The following is a 22,069-nucleotide window of genomic DNA, read 5'->3' on the forward strand; positions in this document are numbered from 1 at the left end:
GTGTGAAAATGTCCCAGGACTGGGTTTGGCTGAAAAAGGAGCAGGTAGGACAGAAGTTGGTTTCAGTGAGGAAGGCCTGCCATTATAAAAACCGTTACAGCCTCTGGCTCTCTTCCCGCACGTCCAGGCGTCGGCCTTAGGTCACAGCCCAGGCTCCCTCGCTCACTCGCTTCAGGAGCCGTCCAGGCGGCCTCCCCCGCGCTGTCTCTCTCTTCCCTCAATCTCTCGGGATAGTTCTCCCTCCCAGCCGTCGCAGTTCCCGCCTCAACGTTCCAACGCCTGCGGAGCCCACGGAGGAGGGGCTTCTGGCTGGTTCCAGCCTCTTCGGGCTTTGAGCTCCTGGACCCGCCCCCCCCCCCCCCCGCGCCAGTTGCCAGGGAGCGGTTGCCATAGAGCTGAGCAGTTGTCCGCGTGCGCAGGCGGAAGTCCCGGATTGAGGCGCCGCCATTTTTGCTGCCCAGACACGGAGCGGGAGGCTGAGAGAGTCGGAGACACTATCCGCTTCCATCCGTCGCGCAGACCCTGCCGGAGCCGCTGCCGCTATGGATGATCGGGAGGATCTGGTGTACCAGGCGAAGCTGGCCGAGCAGGCTGAGCGATACGACGGTGAGTTGGGGGGGTTACGGGGGGCTGGAATTCTCGGACCCTCTGCCGCCGCCCACAGAGGCCGGGAGCAGGAGACAAAATGGCGGCATCGTCTCCGAACCTGGCCGGGGACGTGGATTCGGGAAGCAGGAAATGGCCTGTGGGCTCCCGGAGCGGTGGGAGGCTCCAGGCCCAGGAATTTGACCCCTTTGGTGTCCTCAGTTGCAGACACTCGCGGGCCTGGAGGCCGAGGCGAGAGGGTGGAGGAGTTGGTTGTAAAATGGCGGCTGGGGGGGGGGAGGGCGAGTCCCGGGGCGGGGGAGGGGGAGGAGATGGCGGGTGCTGTCTCCGCGCGAGCAATCCCCAGGGGAACCTCTGGGCCATCTTGGGATGTGGCGAACAATTGGGTGGGGTGATGGGAGAAGAAACACCCGTCACATGGGGGAGAGTGGCACCAGGAGCTGCAGCGCGGGCGCCTTTGAGGGAAATATGGCGGGTGGGGGCGGTGGCTTTTCCCCGGAGGCCCAATGTGGGGCGGCGGCTGTGGAGTCTCACAAAGGAGAATCCTTGCGAGCGGAGGGCTTTGGGTTTGTGGTGGAGGGCCGTCTTGGGTGAGGGGTGGGGAAGGACAGAGTGGGAATCACTGCAGTTCATCCTTGAGCGGAGGCCAGCCGAGATGCTGCGATCGGATTTCCTTTCCGTAGGCCGGCACACCTTGTATTGAGTGATTTTTAGACTTTACGTTCAATCAACCTTGCTTTCTTCTGGGGAGGTCTAGAAAAACCTCGCTCACGGTCCCTTTCCTCGGACTTATCCTGGAGAGCTCGCAAGTTCCTGTAATCATTTTCTGGCATCGTTAGCTGGGGACGGCGGGGGCGGGGGGGCAGGTTCTGGTGGATAAAGCATTGAACAGGAAATAAGGAGACCATGATTCTTAGTCCTTTAAATGCCCGTGCCTCAGTTTACCAGTTTGTAAAAATGATGACTTTACTGTTTACAGTTACCATTATGACAAACGAAAAGACCTGTTGGAAAATAAAGTTATTTCAAATAACGTTTAATAACTGTATTTTGGTTGACTCCCCCGGCTTGGAATGCGTGTTTGTATTTAATGGGGAGGTCGTAACCTACCCGAAGCCCTCAGCTGAGGGTTTGGTTATTGGATTTTGAACATAGGGCATCCCAGCAGATCGTATTTTCTCTTTTCTATTTTAAAGAAATGGCTTTGTGTACAGATTTGAACAGTTCTTTGTTCATTGCTCCTTTGCCCCTAAAGGTTCTTGAGTCATTTTTTTAGAACTTGATCGAAATGTCCATTGTGTCTGTTTAGTCGTCAAAGGGTGCTGCTCTTTAAAATTGCCCTTACCTCCTCCATTTTGGACCTAGGTAACTTGAATTACCCCACATCCGTTAAACCTGTAGTATTATAAAAACAAAAAACCTTATATGTGGTTTCTGTGGTTTTAATTCTGTTCAGGGGTGAGACAAGGTTGGAAACAACCATTGATCTTCAGATTTTTTCATAATTACTGAAGCCACTTATTTTTCAAAATGTTATGTAGGGCCCATGCTTTCCTTGAATGCCAGGTTGGTCATGTGAATAGCCTCAGGGGTAGTCTCAGTATATCATCATATATTAGGATTCAAGAATTTGAAAATTAGAAAAGGTCAGGAACTCCAATTGCATTTCATAAATTCTTACATACCTATTTGTATTGAACAAGGTTTTTGTTGGGAGGGAGAGGGAAATAAGATGGGGAAGTACAGCTCAAGGTCAGATTTGTCTTTATTTCCGTGTTTAAAAGTGAAACAATGTAGGTGTGCTCCTTGTGGAAGTTTTTCTTCATCCCCCTTAGGCACCAGATAGGTTGCTCTCAATCTATTAGTGTCCTTGGGGGGAAACTTGAAATTATATTTGAATGCTCTCTGCTCTGTAAGGATTTAGGCTCATTCTCAAGTTAGGATTTAGGTTTTGCCAAAACCAAAAAGGGTGTGGAAGAAGCTTTTTGTTTTTAATTTGTTTTAAAACTGATTTTGGAAGCTCATGATTGTAGCTTCCAAGCAAGTGATGGTTTAGTGATAATATTGGAGCTGGGTGGTGAGGAGTTTTAACCACAGCCCTGTTGGTTATTGAACATAGTGTTATCTAGAGAGAGCCACTTCATTAAGTTATTTAAACGTTAAGTGTCTCCTTCAGGATATAAAGGGGGAAGGAAATAGGATCTACCAGGTGGGAAGGAACTCCTGTGACTGCTGGGCACAAGATAGGGAGGAATTCATTGGGAAGAAGAGGAAAGCAGTCATCAGGAAGTAGCCTCTACCTGTGTCCACTCCTTTGTTGAGTGCAATAATTCAGTTTTGTGGTGATAAAAATTCCTCATAGTTTTAGTCACTGAACAATATGTGGTGTGGGGAGTAGAAGAAGAGTGCATTTAAATGATTTGTTTTTGGGTTGGAAGTAAATACTGGCTTTTCTGGTTCCTGCAGTATCTGTTATGTTGCATACTCTGTTGAACCTAATACTTTTTTGTAGCATCATTTAATTATATTCTGGGGAATTGGAATCAATTTATATGGATTATTTAATGGTACTGGAGGAAGAGCTAAGCTGTGTTCAGGAAAAGGACACTTGGCGGTTGCAGATAGGAAATATTGAAGTTTGGGGTAGGAGTGTTCACCTTGGAGATTAAATCTAGCGGCATCACTTAGTAGTCTACGACATAGGTTTTCTAACATTTGTAGCAGTTTTAAGCAAGCCTGTTACCTTTAAGCATTTCTGAACCAAGTCTTAACATTCCCATATACACAAACCACAGTAGTACAGAAAAGGAAAAATAAAAGCGGAAAAAGTGCTTTTCACATTTTTCAGAGTAGAGGGGTCAGCATAAACTACATTGGGTTTGTGGGGTAGTTGCTGGTTTTGTCCTTTCTTACCTTTTCCCTGTGATGATTGGCTCCTTGTGGGGTAGGGGTAAAGTTTAGATGGTCACTTGTGATTCATTCTCTGTGTGAATGAATGCATCTATTCTGAGTTATTTACTTGAGCGCAGTCCTTTTTAAAATACCAGAGCCTCATCTCTAGCTTATTCTATAGTCAGTGAAGGTGGGAACATGTTGTGAATAAACTCCTTAATAGATGTTAGGGAGAGAAAAACGGATAAAGAGTAACTTTAGTAACGAGTTTAAAGCAGGTTACTATCAATTCTACGTAGGGCAATAATAATTTTTATTATTGCTATTTCAGTTAATGGGAGTTAACTTTATTGAATGTTTTTTTCCCCCTGCCTAAATATAAGCAGAGTTGGATAACGCAATTAAAAAAATCCCTTCTGCAGGTAACCTTTAGCCTTAATTTTAAAACAAAATTTCTTTTTTTTTTTTTTTTTTTTGTGGGGCGCCTGGGTGGCTCAGTCGGTTGAGCCTCCGACTTCGGCTCAGGTCGTGATCTCACGGTTTGTGAGTTTGAGCCCCGCATCGAGCTCTGTGCTGACAGCTCAGAGCCTGGAGCCTGCTTCAGATTCTGTGTCGTCTTCTTTCTCTGCCCCTCCCCCGTTCATGCTATCTCTCCCTGTCTCAAAAATAAATAAACATTAAAAAAATTTTTTTTGAATGTTTATTTTCAAGAGTGAGCGAGAGCCCAAATGGGGAGGGGTGGCGGGGGGGACACAGACTCTGAAGCAGGCTCCAGGCGGGGGAGGGGCAGAGAGAGGGGGGGAGACACAGAATCTGAAGCAGGCTCCAGGTTCCCAGCTGTCTTCACAGAGTCCAGCCAGCTAGGGGCTTGAACTCACAGACCATGAGATGACCTGAGCCGAAGTCAGATGCTTAACTGACTGAGCCACCCAGGTGCCCTAGCCTTCATATTTAATTAAATCGGATGCTCTTTTGTGTTTACTTTAACATTTAAAATACTTTTTTAAGTAAACTGTACACCCCACATGGGGCAGGAATTCATGATCCCAAGATCAAGAGTCGCATGCTCCACCAACTGAACCAGCCAGGCACCCCTACTTTAGGCTTTTGTACAGTATTGTGCACAGTGGGCAAATTTCAGTTTATTTTGTTGGCTTCCCAAACTATGGAATATAATGAAATCATTGTAATTTGAGATGATGGGAGTAAATTCTTACTATTGCGGACATTCCTAGGCATCCTTTTCACCTTTATTTGAAAAGGTCTCAATTTGAATTCTAGTATGGTCTAGAACACATAATCTGAGCAAAATTTGGATTCAGTAAGTACAAACAAACACGTTGAAGAGTCTGTGCAAACAAGCAGAGTTTTCATAATTGTCTAATAAGCTTGTTCAAAGGAATATGAAATATTTAAAACACTCCTAGACTTTAACCTGGTATATATAGCAAGTGAAATATAGAAAGTGAAATTTCAGTCTGGTAATTTAATGTATCTAATTTTACAAATGAGTTACCAATACTTTAAGAAGATCTGAGAACATTATTTTTATTTATTTTTATTTTCTTTAAAAAATTTTTTTTTAATGTTTATTCATTTTTTGAGACACAGAGACGAGCGTGAATGGGGGAGGGGCAGAGAGAGGGGGAGACACAGAATCCGAAGCAAGCTCCAGGCTCTGAACTGATAGCAGCACAGATCCTGATGCGGGGCTCGAACTCACGGACTGTGAGATGATGACCTGAGCCGAAGTTGGACGCTTAACCAACTGAGCCATCCAGGCGCCCCTATTTTTATTTTCTTAAAATTTATTTATTTTGAGAGAGCACGGATGCAGAGAAAGGGAGAGACAGATTCCTAAGCAGGCTTAGCACAGAGCCTGATATGGAGCTTGAGCTCAGGAAACCGTGAGATCGTGACCTGAGCTGTTATCAAGAGTTGGTGGGGGCGCCTGGGTGGCGCAGTCGGTTAAGCGTCCGACTTCAGCCAGGTCACGATCTCGCGGTCCGTGAGTTCGAGCCCCGCGTCAGGCTCTGGGCTGATGGCTCGGAGCCTGGAGCCTGTTTCCGATTCTGTGTCTCCCTCTCTCTCTGCCCCTCCCCCGTTCATGCTCTGTCTCTCTCTGTCCCAAAAATAAATAAAAAACGTTGAAAAAAAAAATTAAAAAAAAAAAAAAAAAAGAGTTGGACACTTAACCCAGCTGAGCCACCCAGGTACCCCTGAAAGCATAATTAAAAAAACTTTTTTTTTTCATTTTTTAAAGTTTATTTATTTTGATAGAGAACGAGTGGGGGAGGGGTGGGGGGGAACAGAGGATCTGAAGCAGGCTCTGTGGTGACAGCCCAGTGTGGGGCTCGAATTCACAAACTGCGAGATCATGACCTGAACTGAAGTCAGACGCTTAACGCATTGAGCCACCCAGATGCCCCAAAAGCATAATTTTTTTGAAAGTTTTGGTGATTTATTTATTTATTTATTTTAATTTTTTAAATGTTTATTTACTTTTGGGAGAGAGAGTGTGACCGGGGGAGGGGCAGAGACAGAGAGGGAGACGCGGTCTCCAAGTTGTCAGCTTAGAGCCTGATGGGGCACTGGAACTCATGAGAAGCCACATCATGACCTCAGCCGAAGAGGGATGCTTAACTGACTGAGCCACTGAGGTGCCCCCAAAAGCATAATTCAAAAAAAAAAATAAAAAAATAAATTTTATTTTATTTATTTTATTTTTTTTGAGAGAGCGCGAGCATGAGCAGTGATGGGGCAGACACAGAATCGGAAGCAAGCTCCAGACTCTGTGGGGGGCCAAACTCACGAACTCCGAGATCATGACCTGAGCTGAAGTCAGATGCTTAGCCGACTGAGCCACCCAAAGCATTTTTTTTTTTTAATTTTTTTTTTAACGTTTATTTATTATTGAGAGACAGAGAGAGACAGAGCGTGAACAGGGGAGGGGCAGAGAGAGGGGGAGACACAATGTGAAGCAGGCTCCGGTCTCCGAGCTGTCAGCACAGAGCCCGACTCTGGGCTCAAACCCATGAAACGTGAGATCATGACCTGCACCGAAGTCAGACGCTCATCTGAGCCACCCGGGTGCCCCTAACCCAAAGCATAATTTTTAAAAAAGAAGGCTGTAAGGCTGATTTTGCAGCAATTTTTTTTTTTTTTTGCTTTATATTTAAGACGAGTGTGTATTTAAACAGCAATGACAGGAGTAGGGTAAAGGTTAAACTTTTAGAATAGAACACATTTATCTAGAATTTCACATTTCACAAACTTCTTTCACAAACTTTTTTACTTATATCATGTATCAGTGAACTAGATAATGTTGCTTCCATTTTATGGTTCAGGAAAGTGAATTTGAGATTCAATGTTTTTTTTTTTTTTCTACCACATGACTGGTTGGCTAGTAAATGGCAAAGCCAGAACTTGTCTGCTGATCTTTAGACCAGTACTCTCATTTCTTCTAAGCCACTTCTAAGCCACAAAAGAGACCTGTGTGTAACTAATTAAGGTAGTAAGCTGGGAATGCTGTATACTTACTTTTTTAGTAGTTCAAATAATGTGTCTTGGTGCTTGACTTGTATCTGTCATAAATAGTAGATAAAACATCTTCACGCTTTTCTAAAGAAACCTCGTGTTTTCAAAACAATTCCATCTTAGGACACCTCCCTGGCTCAGTCCGAAAAGCGTGCGATTCTTTAATTTTTTTTTTTTTTAATGTTTATTTATTTTTGAAGGAGAGAGAGAGACAGGTGTGAGTGGAGGAGGGTCAGAGAGAGAGGGAGACACAGAATCCAAAGCAGGCTCCAGGCTCCAGGCTCCGAGCTGTCAGCACAGAGCCCGACGCGGGGCTCAGACTCACAGACCGCGAGATCATGACCTGAGCCGAAGTCGGACGTTCAACCGACTGAGCCACCCAGGCGCCCCTCTTTAATTTTTTTTAACATTTACTTACTAAAAATATTTTTTAATGTTTATTTTTGAGAGAGGGGGAGGAGCAGAGAGAGGGAGACACAGAATCTGAAGCAGGCTTCTGGCTCTGAGCTGTCAGCACAGAGCCCGATATGGAGCTCTAACCCACGAATCGTGAGATCATGACCTGAGCTGAAGTGGGTCGCTTAACTGACTGAGCCACCCAGGCTCCCCAACGTTTATTTATTTTTGAGGGAGAGGGAGACACAGAATCTGAAGCAGGCCCCAGTCTCTGAGCTGTCAGCACAGAGCCCGACATGGGGCTCGAACCCACAAACCGTGAGGTCGTGACCTGAGCCGAAGTTGGATTCTTAAACGCTTAACCCAGTAAGCGATGCAGGTGCCCCATAGTGTGCGATTCTTGATCTTGGGGTCATGAGTTTGAGCCCCACATTGGGTGGAGAGATTATTAAAAAAAAATTAATAAACTTTAAAAAAATCTCATTTTAAGGGACAGTGAATGAAGTTAGAATGACGGATTTTAGGTAATCTCAAAATTTGTGTTTGCATACGGTTTCCTTGGTTTCCTCGGTTTGTAGAGTCTGCTGGGGTATGGCCAGGCATTTCTGCAAATTGCTTTTATTTAAAACCTCTGTCCACCCCCCCCCCCTTTTGTCTTGATGGATGCAGCCTTTAAGTTAATGATTTAGTCATAACACTTTTAGGAGGGGGAGAGGTTGACAAATGATTTGCAAATGTTCCAGATACTAGCCTAGAGAGCTGTCATACAGAATCCATTAAGGGGTAGTGAGGAACAGTAGCAAAAAGTTATACTGTTTCTGAAATGGTCAGTTAACAGCAAATTGGTTTGCCAACATAATTCTGTGGTTTGAATTCATTAACTAAATATTCATGTTAGACTACATAATAATTGGGTCATAAAAACTGCCATAATAATTAAAGGGCCATCATAATTTATCATTCAAATCAGGGTACCTTGAAACGAAGGGGTAGCAATTCATAATAGTGCTAAGACCGTAAGCATAAACTAGGATTGTTCGGAGATGCAAACTTGCCTTACGGTTATTGTACTTAAGACCATTTGTTCTTACTCATCTCATTTAGATTCATACAAACCACCAACCGGTGGACCTGACTGATAGTGTCAAAGCCAAATATGTTAGTTTTATGTCTGTCTGTCTTGAGTAGATCTGTGTTTTTGATGAATGCAGTGGTTAAGCTCAGGTCATGATGTCAGTTTGTGTCAGCTCAGAACCTGCTTTGGATCCTCTGTCTCTCTCTCTCTCTGCCCCCCTCACACACCCCCCCCCCCACTTGTTCTCTATCTCTCCATCTCTCTCTTCCTCCCCCCCCCCCCAAAAAAAAAAAAAAAACATTAAAAAAGTCTTTAAAAATACTTGACTTAGGTGTTAGTAGCAGTGTCTGTCCTAAGCTTGGAAGATTTTCCCCAAGTACGCTTCTATAGTCTAATCCCATACCTTGTTATGACCATTCTGTTTAGAACACTGAATTGTTTAGTTTAGAAAACATGACCATGATCCTGGTTTATCTTGTTTTAAATTTAATCTTCAATTTGTAGCCCTTCTTCCAACGATTTAGCACAATAGCTGGGCAGATCTGTCATTGGTAAGCTTGATTTGTGATCAGGTCAGGATTTTATCCAGCTAAAGCAATATGAAATATGTTTAACGTTCATTTGTGAAATTTCAAAGAGACACGTTGCATTGAAATTTATGACTATTTTCATATTTTGGCAGATGTGGTATAGTGCAAAGGCCTTGGAACCCTTGCATTCCTTGTCTGTAGAAGGGCAATTAATGATTACTTGCCTTGCCTGCTAATTTACAGGGTTATGAAATTGTGGGTTCATTAAAGGGCAGAGTATTCCTGTTTTCCGGTGTGAAAGATGAAGTAAAATTTTGCTGTGGGTATACTGTGGTCATATTATAAGATGAATTATCTCTTTTGAGTTTTTCCTAGCAAGTGTACTCTTGTGGTGTTAGTCTCTAAGTTACATTTGCATAAAGAGAAATTAGTTCTGAAAATCCTTAATTGTAACTCAAATCTGAACATTTGCATATCCTAAAAGTGAAGGTTGTCCAAATTATTCCGAAGCAATATAATACATAATTTGGCCATGTTGAGCTGGTCTGTAGTTCTTTTGATACTAATTCCAGGTTAATATTCAAGAGAATGTTCATGTCTCTCTGACAAATAAAACACCTGTTGTAGGTAGATCTGGAATGAAAGATTCCATAGAATAAAAATATAATTTAGGATTAAAATATTTTTGCTAGCAGTCTCAAGATTACTCACTAGGAACATACTGATACTATCTATAGTAGGTACATATAGTGTATATACTACCTATAACCAGTTTTGTGAAATGTGATTCTAAAGGCTTAATGTAAGCCTTGGGCAGTGAATGGGTTCTGATTAATAAAATGCTACCAATTAATACTACTTGTACCTTGGTGGTTAGTCATTGTATTTATTTGTTATAATGTGTTGTTTTAAGTAGTAAAACTTTATGAGAAGAATATCATGAAAATTTCAAAACACTGTGTGTTCTTTGACTAGGAAATATCACTGACAGTTATGATTTTATTTTTTTAAATGTGTGTTTTGAGAGAGCCCATGTGTGTGTGAGTGGGGGAGGGGCTGAGAGAATTCCAAGCAGGCTTCACGCTGTCAGCACAGAGGGCTCAAACTTATGAGCCCTGAGATCATGACCTAAGCCGAAATCAAGAGTTGGACGCTTAACCAACTGAGCCACCCAGGTGCCCCAGTTATGACTTTGTTTTTAGAATTTCCAAAAGGAATTCATTAATACAAAATCTGCAGAATAGGTTTCACAGCTTTAAAACTGCTGAAATTTTGGTGAAGGTTTCTTGGCTGTTCAGAGACTTAGAAGAATAAGTGAAATTAGTAATAAATTTGAATGGTGTAACCTTTCTTTTAAGCTGTATCAGTACAAGGGTTATTTTTGGTGCTTTTTTCCCCTGATGTATTCTAAAACAAATGTGTCTTCTAATTCTGCAAACATATGACAAAAGATTTAGACCTTGACCTTTTTTTTCCTTTTTTCCCCATATGTCAGTGTCTTAGGTCGCTTATCTTGCCAATCTCTTTTCTTTTTATTTAAAAAAGTTTTTTTTAATGTTTTTATTTATTTTTGAAAGAGAGACAGAGCATGAGTGGGGGAGGAGCAGAGAGAGAGGGAGACATAGAATTTGAAGCAGGCTTCAGGCTCTGAGCTGTCAGCACAGAGCCTGATGCGGGGCTCGAACTCACGAACTTGTGGGATCATGACCTGAGCTGAAGTTGAATGCTTAACCGACTGAGCTACCCAGGCACCCCTCTCTTTTCTTTTTTTTTTTTTTTTTTTTTAAATGTTTTTATTTATGTTTGAGACAGAGAGAGACAGAGCATGAGCGGGGAAGGGGCAGAGAGAGAGGGAGACACAGAATCTGAAGCAGGCTCCAGGCTCTGAGCTGTCAGCACAGAGCCCGACGCGGGGCTCGAACTCACAGACTGTGAGATCGTGACCTGAGCCGAAGTCGGACGCTTAACCAACTGAGCCACCCAGGCGCCCCTTTTCTTTTTAAATCTCTTATTTTCTACCTCTGTTTTCTCTGCACCTCATCTTTTTGATTCTACCAAGGCTTAACATTTTTGGCTGCCTGAGGGGATATCCTCTTAAACTCTTGGAAGAGAAAACTCCTGTTTGATGGAGTCAGAGGGAATTTCCCACTTCCCCCAATCGTGAGACTAATGAGAGTGGTACTTCTTTGCAGTCAAAATTGTAGAATCTGGGTAGAAGGTTGTCCTGTTTAAAAAAAAAATTTTTTTTAAAGTTAATTTATTTTGAGAGAGAGAGAGAGAAAACGCACAAGTGGGGAAGGGGCAGAGAAGAGAGAATCCCAAGCAGGCTCCGTGCCAGCGGTGCAGAGCCCAGTGCTGGGCTCAGTGAGATCATGATGCGAGCTGAGACCAGGGGTCCTGACGCTTAACACACTGTGCTACCCAGGCACCCCAAAGTTGTCCTGTTTCTACCTAACAGAAGCTAGTTGGGAACGTTTTAAAGTTCTTCAGAAGGCTTACACAAGATTTTTTTTTTTTTTTTGCCTGTTTCTAGGGAAGATAGGAGTTAATTCTAGAGTGAGAGGTGCTTCTCTTTAGGCTGGAACAAGAAGAAAAAAATTGTACTTGAATGCCAAGATTATTGTGTTTTGAAAGCCTTAGTATTCAGAGTGTTAAAAGTAAGTTCCAAAGGCATTTGACAAATACATAATGAGATCCAACTATGTACCAGGCACTGTTCTAGACACTTGGGATTCATCATTAAACAAAATAGACAAAGGGTCTCTTCAAGGAGTTTATATTGCAGTGAATGTATAAACGTTTTTAGAATTATTTCTTCTGTTAGTATGTGTAATTGAGTTAATTTGAATTAGTAACAACAGTGATGTTTAATAAAGGCACCATACCTATTGCTGGTCCCTGTCCTGTATCAAGGACTAGAAAACTACAAATGTACTTTATTGACTGCTATGGTCAAGTAGTGCTAACAAACTGAAAAGCTTTAAAAAGTTTTCATTGACTCTGTGATAATAAAATTCTCTAATAACATCTATTAATTATGCCAGGTACTTATTATTTTTCTCAATCCTCAAAAAAAACCCCTGCAAAGTAGATATGCCACTTATTTTACAGGTAAGGATTAAGAACATTAGGAAAGGTGGCAGTAAATAGGTAACATCACTGGGACGGATGTTGCACTCCCAGGCTGATAGCTTCTGTGCTTGTATGTAAACATTAGTCCAGTCTCCTTGAAGCTCTTATTTCTGTTCCATAGATTTTAATTTTGTAACTTAGAAGTTCCTTTGAAGAGTCTTTTGACTTAATTTCTCTGTTTAGCATTTTTTTCTTTTGAGAGGGAGAGTGGGGAGGGGCAGAGAGAGAGGGAGAGACAGAATCCCACGCAGGCTCTCCCAAAGTGGGACTTAAACCCACGAACCGTGAGATCATGACCTGAGCTGAGATCAAGAGTTGGACATCCAACTGACTGAGCCACCCAGGCGCCCGTTTGTAAAAAATTAAAAAAAAAAAAAAAAAAAGTTTGTTTAATTTTGAGAGTGCCTGCCCGTGAGTTGGGGAGGGGCAGAGAGACAGAGGGATAATCCCAAGCAGGCCCCAAACTGCCAGTGCAGAGCCTGATGGTGGACCCAAACCCACTAGTTGTGAGATTATGACCTGAGCAGAAACCAAGAGTTGGATGCTTAACTTTTCTGAGCCACCCTGGGCGCCCCTAGCATTTTCTTTCATATGAAGGAGACAGGGGTGTGGAGGTCGAGTATATTTTCCAGTGGAGAGGCAACAAGAGATAGTAGAACAAGCACTGGACAAGAAGTCATTAAATTTAGGGGGAGGTTTGTTACGTTCAGATTTTATGTGGATCACTCTCTTGAGACATGGTTACTTTCAAGGCCTGTTTTTATCATCTGTATAATGAGAGATTTTATTTTATTTTATTTTTTTAGTATTTATGAGAGTATGTGTGCGAGCTAGTGGGGAGAGAGTGAGTCTTTTCTTTCTTTCTTTCTTTTTTTTAACCTTTTTTAGTGTATTATTTATTTTGAGGGAGAGAGAGAGAGAGAGAGAGCACATGTGTGTGTCTGTGAGAGTGACAGTGAGTGGGGGGAGGGGCAGAGAGCATCCCTAGCCAGCTTCCTGCTGTCTGCAGAGCCCAACAAGGGGCGATCTCACAAGCTAGGAGATCCTGTTCTGAGCTGAAATCCAAGTTGGACACTTAACTGACTGAGCCACCCCAGACACCCTGAGAGGAAATCTTAAGCAGGCTCCACAGATAGTGTGGAGCCCGACTTGGGGATTGATCCCACGACCCTGGCTGGGATCACAAGCCGAGCCAGAATCAAGAGTGTGACACTCAACCAACTGAGCCACCCAGGCACCCTGAGAGATTTCTTTTCTGAAAGTTATTTAATGAATTTGCAGGCTGAAACTACTTATTTTGTTGATTTATTTATTTGTTATATATATTTAAATGTTTACTTTTGAGGAGAGTGAGTGCAAGCAGGGGAGGGGCAGAGAGAGGGGAACAGGGGATTGGAGGCCGGCTTCCACGCTGACAGCAGAGACCCCGATACAGGGCTCGAACTCACAAACTGTGAGATCACGACCTGAGCTGAAGTCAGAAGCTCAGCTGGGGCCTCTGAGGCTGCAGCTTATTAAAAAAAAATATTTTTTTTGTTTTTTGCATTTATTTATTTTTGAGACACAGAGAGTGAGTGGGGGAGGGGCAGAGAGAGAATGAGACAGAATCGGAAGCAGGCTCCAGGCTCTGAGCTGTCGACACAGAGCCTGAGGCAGGGCTCGAACCCACAAACTGAGATCCTGACCTGAGCCGAAGTTGCACGCTTCTGAGCCACCCAGGCGCCCCTGCAACTTTTAAAATCTTTGCCTTGTGACAAGTGGATGGAGAGCTAGGAAATGAATCTAAATTCAGATCTAGATTACATCTACAACTTTGGTTTTTTGATCCAGCCATCTTAGCTACTGATTTCATTGAATAGAAAACTTCCATTCTCAAAATTTGCATTTCTACATAAATTATTTATTTAAATTTTGTTGTATAAATTGCCCCATTTATTATAGGCTAGCAATGTTTCAAATGGTGGAGCTTCTTTCAGCTCCTTCAGTCTTCTCATGATTGACTTTGCTGTGACAGCAGATGTGGTGTTGTAGTTCCAGGCACCACCCGCTCGCTATGGTTTGCATGCAGGAACCACAATGCCAGATCCCCACAGCTCATCTTTTCATCTTGGTTTTGCCACACAAGGAGCAAGTGTACTTGTGTGCTGGCTTGTTTCTTTTTAAAAAATTTATTTTATTTTTGAGAGACCAGAGTGCAAGTGGGGTAGGAGCAGAGAGAGAGGGAGAGACAGAATCTGAAGCACAACTGACAGGCGCTCAACTGACTGAGCCACCCAGGCACCCCTCCCCAAACCTTTTTTTTTAATGTTTTTTATTTTTATATTTTGAGAGAGAGAGAGACAGAGTGCACGCAGGGGAAAGGCAGAGAAAGAGAGGGAGACAAGGAATCCAAAGCAGGCTCCAGGCTTCAAGCTGTCAGCACAGAGCCTGATGTGGGGCTTGAACCCACAAATGTGAAATTATGGCCCAAGCCGGAGTTGGACGCTCAACCAACTGAGCCACCCAGGCGCCCCATGTGCTGGCTCATTTCAGTCTTCACCATTTTCCTGAGGGAGGCACCATAACATGTCCCATGTTTATTGACAATTCCGACTTTGTTGGTGCGTGTAGCCATGTCACCGCAAACTACGTCCAAGCCCAGGGAGGACAAATTTGCATTTATATTTCTGCTTGTGTTGAATGAATTATGAGGTTGAACTATATGAAATTGCCAATTTCAGTCAATTTTTAGTTGAAGTATAGTGAACATGCATGGGATACTAGTTTGGGTGTACAACGTTGTGATTCAGTAATTCTGTACATTGTGCAGTGCTCACCACAATAAGTGTAGTTTGTCACCATACCAAGTTATATTATTGACAATATTTCTTATGCTGTATGTACTTTATAGCATTGTGACTTATTTATTTTACAGTTTTTTTAAATGTTTATTTGAGACACAGAGCAAGAGTGGGCGGGGGGGGGGGGGGGCAGAGAGCGAGGGAGACACAGAATCCGAAGCAGGCTCCAGGCTCTGAGCTGTCAGCACAGAGCCCAACATGGGTCTTGAACCCACAAACTGCGAGATCATGACCTGAGTCGAAGTCAAATGCTTAACTGACTGAGCCACCCAGGCTCCCCCCCCCCCCCCCCCCCCGCCCCTTTTTGTTTTTATTTGAGAGAGTGAGCATACTCATGCATATAAGCAAAGTAAAGACAGAGGGAGAGGGAGGGACAGGAGCCCGACGCTGGGCTTGATTTCATGACCCTGAACTCATGACCTGAGCAGAAATCAACTGAGCCACACAGGTGCCCCATGACTTATTTATTTTATAATTGGTAGTTTGTACCTCAATTTCAATCATTTTTCACCTGTAAAAATGATCATTTCATGTGGTACAACCTAAGTTAAGTGGTGGTTGGAAGGTCTGGAAGGTGAGCTCTTAATATACCCAAAGAGGCATCACGTTTTAAGGAAGTACCAGGGTTACTGAGGTATTGTACATGAATATTTTCTGAGGTTGTTTTTGCTTTTTGTACGTACTTAAATAGATTTTACCTATTTTAATTTTCTAGGTCTTTTTTTCTCTCAATAATTGATTCAAATTTGCTGTTTGCAGCTTTTTGTTTGTTTGTTTTTAATGTTTATTTTAGAGACAGAGCACAAGCGGGGGAGGGGCAGAGAGAGAGAGGGAGACAGAATCTGAAGCAGGCTCCAGGCCCTGAGCACAGAACCTGATGCAGGGGCTCGAACCCAGGAACCATGAGATCATGACTTCAGCTGAAGTCGGACACTTAACCGACTGAGCCACCCAGGCATCCCTGTTTGCAGTTCTTTTAATGCAGCATTTTAAGGGTCACTGGATAGTATAACTTCTGAAACTGTGCAACATAGGTACTGCAGATAAATTTAGAAAATTTTGGAGGAAAGGTGGCAAACATTTTCCCCCTCCCTCAAACAAAATGAGTGGAATTTACCCTTTTTTTATTAAAACATTTTTTTCTTAAAGTTTTCTTACTATCTTGAGAGAGAGCACGAGCAGGGGAAGGGGAGAGAGGGGGGAGAGAGAGTGAGAGAGAGAGGGAGGGAGGGAGGGAGGGAGGGAGAATCCCAAGCAGGCCCTGTGCTGTAAGCATGGAGCCAGATGAGGGGTTCACATTCAAGTATCATGAGATCATAACCTGAGCTGAAACCAAGAATTGGATGCTTAACTGATTGAGCCAGCTAGGTGCCTTGGGATTTATCCCCCACCCCCATTTTTTTTTTTTTTTTTTTTTTTTTGGCTAGTTGTTTGAATGAAGAGAATGGAAAAGGCCACTATGCTCACTTTTCTTTCCAGAAGAGAATTGGTCTTGATATAGTTATAAGAAAATGTTCGGATTTATTAGATTATATGGTAGTAATATGTTCCTCACCTGTAGCCAGTAGAATCCCATTTATAAATGTGGAATTTTTCTTATAATTCTGTATTTATTTTAAAGAACTGATATCCTCCCTCTTTCCCCTCCCTCATTGTGAGATTCTTCTGTTTCTTTCTAGCTTTGGAATCTAACAAACCCTTAACTTACTGTTCAGCCTTCTACCTTTTAAAAAAAATTTTTTTTTTAGTATTTATTTTTGAGAGAGAGTGTGAGTAGGGGAGGGGCAGAGAGAGAGGGAGACCCAGAATCTGAAGCAGGCTCCAGGCTCTGAGCTGTCAGCACACAGCCGGATGCAGGGCTTGAACCCACAAACCGTGAGATCATGACCTGAGCCGAAGTTGAACGCTTAACTGATTGAGCCACCCAGGCACCACCACCAACCTTCTACTTTTTAATATGGCCATTGAACATGTTCAAATGTTACTTAAAAAAAAATTTTTTTTTTTAATGTTTGTTTTTGAGAGTGAGAGACTGAAGGCAAGCAGGGGAGGAGCAGAGAGAGAGGGAGACAGAATCTGAAGCAGGCTCCGGGCTCCAAGCTGTCAGCACGGGAGCTCATATGGGGCTTGAACTCACTAACTGAGAGATCATGACCTGAGAGGAAGTCGGATGCTTAACAGACTGAACCACCCAGGTGCCCTCAACTGTTATTTAATCAAGGAATAGAGCAAATAAAACAATGCTGAGCATAAGAAAAATAACTGTTTGTAACCTCTTGCTAGACTAACACTTTATAAAGGGCTGGATAGGAAAGAAGCTGTAGGAACTTAATGAGACAGTAATACGGCCCTCTATTTTCCTTTTTCTTTCTTTTTCTTTTTATTCTTTATTTTTCAGTTTTAGAGAGCGAGATGGGGAGAGGGGCAGAGGGAATTCCAAACAGGCTCCGTGTTGAGTGCAGAGCCTGACGCGGGGCTCGATCCCACGACCCTGGGATCGTAACCTGAGCAGAAATCAAGAGTCGATGCTCAACAACTGAGTCACCCAGGTGCCCCTTTTCTTTTTCTTTATGTATCTTTTCAGTGTGTGATTTGTAAGGCATGTAATTTGGGGGCACTGGGGAACGGCCACAGGAGACGTTGGTTTTTTTCTCTAGACTATTTGCTGTTAAATTGGTTTTTCCTCTTCCTGACAGTTAACAGATAACCATTAACATGGTCCTTTATGCCTTTGTCTTTTATTCGTCATTGCTACAACTTGCTTATGACTTTCTTGATTTAGTTTTCCTCCATTCAGAATGTTATTTGCCAACATTTCTTTAGTCATTTTGTCTTTACTTTTTATTCTTGTCTATCAGACTGCACTAATATTGTTACCCAGTTTTCTTTCCTATGCCTTAAAATTTTTTTTTAAACGTTTATTTATTTTTGAGATAGAGACAGTATTAATGGGGGAGGGTCAGAGAGAGAGGGAGACACAGAATCTGAAACAGGCTCCAGGCTCTGAGCTGTCAGCGCAGAGCCTGACGCGGGGCTCGAACTCACGGACCGCGAGATCATGACCTGAGCCGAAGTTGGATGCTTAACCGACTGAGCCACCCAGGCGCCCCTCTTTCCTACGCTTTTAAAAGCTGAAAGTTTTGGAATACTAGTAGTAATATGTAAAGCAGTGTATTTTATTTTAGTTCTGTATGACTTTGAAGATAATAGATTAAGAGAATGGCCTATTGTAGAGGTCTTCACATCAAGTCTTGATTGATTATCAAGTAGACTTATTTGACTAATCAAGATGTGATTTAAATAATTAAAATTACTTTTTTCTCTTATTTTTATTTGACATCAAGTATTTAAGCTTAAAAATCTGAAAGTGTTTTTTTAAATTTACTGACACTTGTGAAGCAGAGAGGAATTGAGGACAATCATTACTAAAAATAGTAGCTGGCTAAAGTGCATTAAAATTGACTTGAGTAACTTGGATATTTTCCAGCTAAAGCCTCTATCTAGTATATTTTCTGTATTTTTTTTCAGTGTAGATGTATATTTGTGGAAAATTTGAAAAACCAAAGGTGGGAAGAAAACTTGTATTAACTGATGTGTTCTGTGCAGATTTTGTTTTGTTTCACTATTTCATTGTTTTTTATATATCTTTTTTATATATGTCTTTAAAAAATTTTTTTTTAGTAATCTGTACATCCAGTCTGGAGCTCAAACTCAAGACCTTGAGATGAAGAGTTGCACGTTCTTCCAGCTGAGCCAGCGAGGAGCCTGTTTTTTTTTTGTTGTTTTTTTTTTTTAACGTTTATTTATTTTTTTGAGACAGAGACAGAGCATGAACGGGGGAGGGTCAGAGAAAGAGGGAGACACAGAATCTGAAACAGGCTCCAGGCTCTCAGCGGTCAGCACAGAGCCCGACGCGGGGCTTGAACTCATGGACCGCGAGATTATGACCTGAGCCGAAGTCGGTTGCTTAACCGACTGAGCCACCCAGGCGCCCCCGGAGCCTGTTTTTTATATACCTTTTTATCTCGTTTTGCACAGTTTTGTATTATGGACATTTTTCTCATATCACGAACTATTTTGTAAATATTCTTATTGGCTGTGTAACATCCAGTAACAAACGTTTTTGGCTAGTATATTGCTAGTAATACTGCAATGAAATACTTACATTCAATGTAGCATTTTCTGTAATTTGGGTTATTTGCTTAGGAGAGATTTTGAGGAGTGGAATTTGCTGGTCTAAGTAAACAAACCTGGGGTGCCCATGGCTCAGTCAGTTAAGTGTTTGACTTTGGCTCAGGTCATGATCTCATGGTTCATGAGTTCGAGCCCTTCCTCCCGGCTCTATGCTGACTGCTCAGAGCCTGGAGCTTCCCTTGGATTCTGTGTCTCCCTCTCTTTACTCCTCCTCCACTTGCTTGCATGCCCTCTCTCCCTCCCTCAAAAATAAACATTATAAAAAAAGGTAAATAAACCTGAGGCCTTTGGCTTCTGTACCATCCTTTTCTGAAAGGAGCTTTTCATTTTACAGTACAACGAGTTCATGAATGCTCAGTGCATATAATGTTTTCGCTACAAGAACTCATGTATTTAAATATTTTAAACATTACTTAAAATGTGAAACGCATGTCTGTTTTAATTACAAAAGCTAAAATTAAATGTTATAAAGTCCAATAGTACAGCCCTGTCAAATAGATACAGCTTCTCTGTACTGCCAGAAGTAATTATTGTTATTGTTAATGGTTTGAATATACTTCGAGAATTTTGTCTTTGCTCAAGTGTCCATGCACGTACAAACACAGGAAGATACTTCCATTTTATAGACCCCAACATGCTATTGATTTGACATACATTATTACTTTGTATAACACCAATAAAGAAAAATGCTGCCAATTCCACCATTGATACATCACTAAGAAAAATCTGGATCGTATGGATGTTAATATGGAAAGTTTCCTAAAAGAGTGGATGTACACATCTGTATTACATTTTTTCATGGAAACATACATATCATTTAGCAACATACCTTTTTCTCACCAAAACATTGTAGATATTAAAAAATACTTTAGAAACCAATTGGATGATGGGTTTAGCCAGACTAACATGAAAATTTAAAAAATGGTGTGTTACTCTAGGTCAGTCTAACGACTAAAACAAAAACGTCTGGAGTGCCTGGGTGGCTCAGTCAGTTAAATGTCTGACTGTTGGTTTTGGCTCAGGTCATGATTTGAGGGTTCGTGGGTTTCAGCCCCTGGTCACTCTTGTCCAAGTTGGCAGTGTAGAACCTGCTTGAGATTCTCTCTTTCCTTCTCTCTCTGTCCCTTCCCTGCTCACTCCTCTCTCCCTCTCTAAAAATAAATAAACTTAAAATTTTTTTTTCTTTTTGTTAAATTACAGAAATGTTCAACATTTTTTAAGAAGGATTTTTATTTTTTTAATGTTTTTTCATTTTTCTTACGGTTTGTTTTTGAGAGAGTGGGGGAGGGGCAGAGAGGGAGAGAGAAAATCCCAAGCTGCCTCCCCACTGTCAGTGCAAAGCCCCATGCAGGGCTCAGTCTCAGAAACCGGGAGATCACGAGTTGGAGGCTTCACGAACTGAGCCACTCAGGTTCCCCTTCAAACATTTTTTTAAAAAAGTTTGTTTATTTTTTAAATGTTTTATTTTTGACAGAGAGCTTGAGGGCAGAGAGAGAGGAGGGAGACAGGATCTGAAGCAGGTTCTGCACTGAGAGCACAGCCCGATGCGGGGCTCGAACTCACGAACTTATGAACCATGAGATCATGACCGGAGCCAAAGTCTGATGTCCAACAGACTGAACCACCTAGGCATCTCTAAAGTTTATTTATTTTGAGTGACAGAGAGAGAGCGAGAGCGAGCGAGCACTCGTGGGCCAGTGGTGGAGGGGCAGAGAGAGGGGGTGAGAAGAGAGAATCCTAGCTCTCAGCAAGGAGCCCACAGCAGGGCTTAGTTTCACAGACTGAGATCATGACCTGAGCGAAGTCATGACCTGAGCGAAGAGTTGGACGCTCAACCCACTGAGCCACCCAGGTGCCCCAAAAGAAAAACTCCTTAAAGAATTTCAGTGTGCAAACAGCATTGAGAACCACTGGAATCGATCATTGTTTCTCATATGCCTGACTGAATTAGAGTAACTGAGTGTGCTTATTAAAAATTCAGGCATTTGGGGGCGCCTGGGTGGCTCAGTCGGTTGGGCGTCTGACTTTGGCTCAGGTCACGATCTTGCGGTCCGTGAGTTCGAGCCCCGCGTCGGGCTCTGGGCTGATGGCTCAGAGCCTGGAGCCTGCTTCCCATTCTGTGTCTCCCTCTTTCTCTGCCCCTCCCCTGTTCATGCTCTCTCTCTCTGTCTGTCTCAAAAATAAATAAATGTTAAAAAAAAAAAAAATTAAAAAAAAAATTCAGACATTTGGTCTGTACTCGAAACCTAATGCGTATCTCGGGGTATACGGCTGCTTTTGACTAGATGACCTGTAACGTTCCCTTCTAGAGAGAGGCTGTCTCAACTGTTTTTTTCAGCAGTTAAGTAATTGTCAGGGATCTTGAGTTTGAGAATATTGGAAGCTATGTAGCAGTACTGCATAGCTTTTTTTGTCTAATTTTTGTCCAGCTTTGAACAATGAGTAATGGTTAGTTATGTGGGTATATTTGCCCAAGTGCAGTAATAAAGGATTACTTTCTGTCTTGCAGATGATAGAATATGTAGCATAACTTTAGATTTAAATTTAGCTGTAAATGCTAATAATCATATTTAATCTGACTTAAAAAATACTATTTATCTTGTTTTAGAGTTGGCACTGCATACCTTATGGGCTTCTTAATGTTTCTTCCCTTCATTTGTTGATTTCTATCATTTTCCCCTGTATCAACATCTATTTTTATATTACATTTTGATCATTTGATATAATTAGGAATTCCTCTCTTGGTACCTTCAAAAGCATTCCTAAGGATTTCTCCTGTAAATCCATTCTTGGGCTTTTTAATCAATAGGTATTTAGTGAGTTTTGAGAATGAGTTTCCCCTTGTGAATGATAAAAGAATGTACTAT

At 42.2% G+C, this 22,069-nt stretch overlaps 1 protein-coding gene across 3 annotated transcripts in view; it reads left to right on the forward strand.

Annotated features, from left to right (window-relative positions):
* Positions 1 to 423: 423 nt before the first annotated feature.
* The window catches only part of YWHAE (tyrosine 3-monooxygenase/tryptophan 5-monooxygenase activation protein epsilon), a 54,705-nt gene continuing 33,059 nt past the window's right edge, over positions 424 to 22,069 (forward strand). The window contains exon 1 of one of the 3 annotated variants that reach the window (XM_019429632.2): positions 424 to 606. In XM_019429632.2, the coding sequence (XP_019285177.1) occupies positions 543 to 606 (64 nt within the window). In that variant the 5' untranslated portion in view covers positions 424 to 542. The remainder of the gene's footprint in view (positions 607 to 22,069) is intronic. The other 2 variants (XM_019429631.2, XM_053893239.1) reach the window with 2 other exon arrangements.

Source organism: Panthera pardus, unplaced genomic scaffold (assembly GCF_024362965.1).
Source record: "Panthera pardus isolate Hobbes unplaced genomic scaffold, ASM2436296v1 HiC_scaffold_3, whole genome shotgun sequence".
Classification (NCBI taxonomy): Eukaryota; Metazoa; Chordata; class Mammalia; order Carnivora; family Felidae; genus Panthera; species Panthera pardus.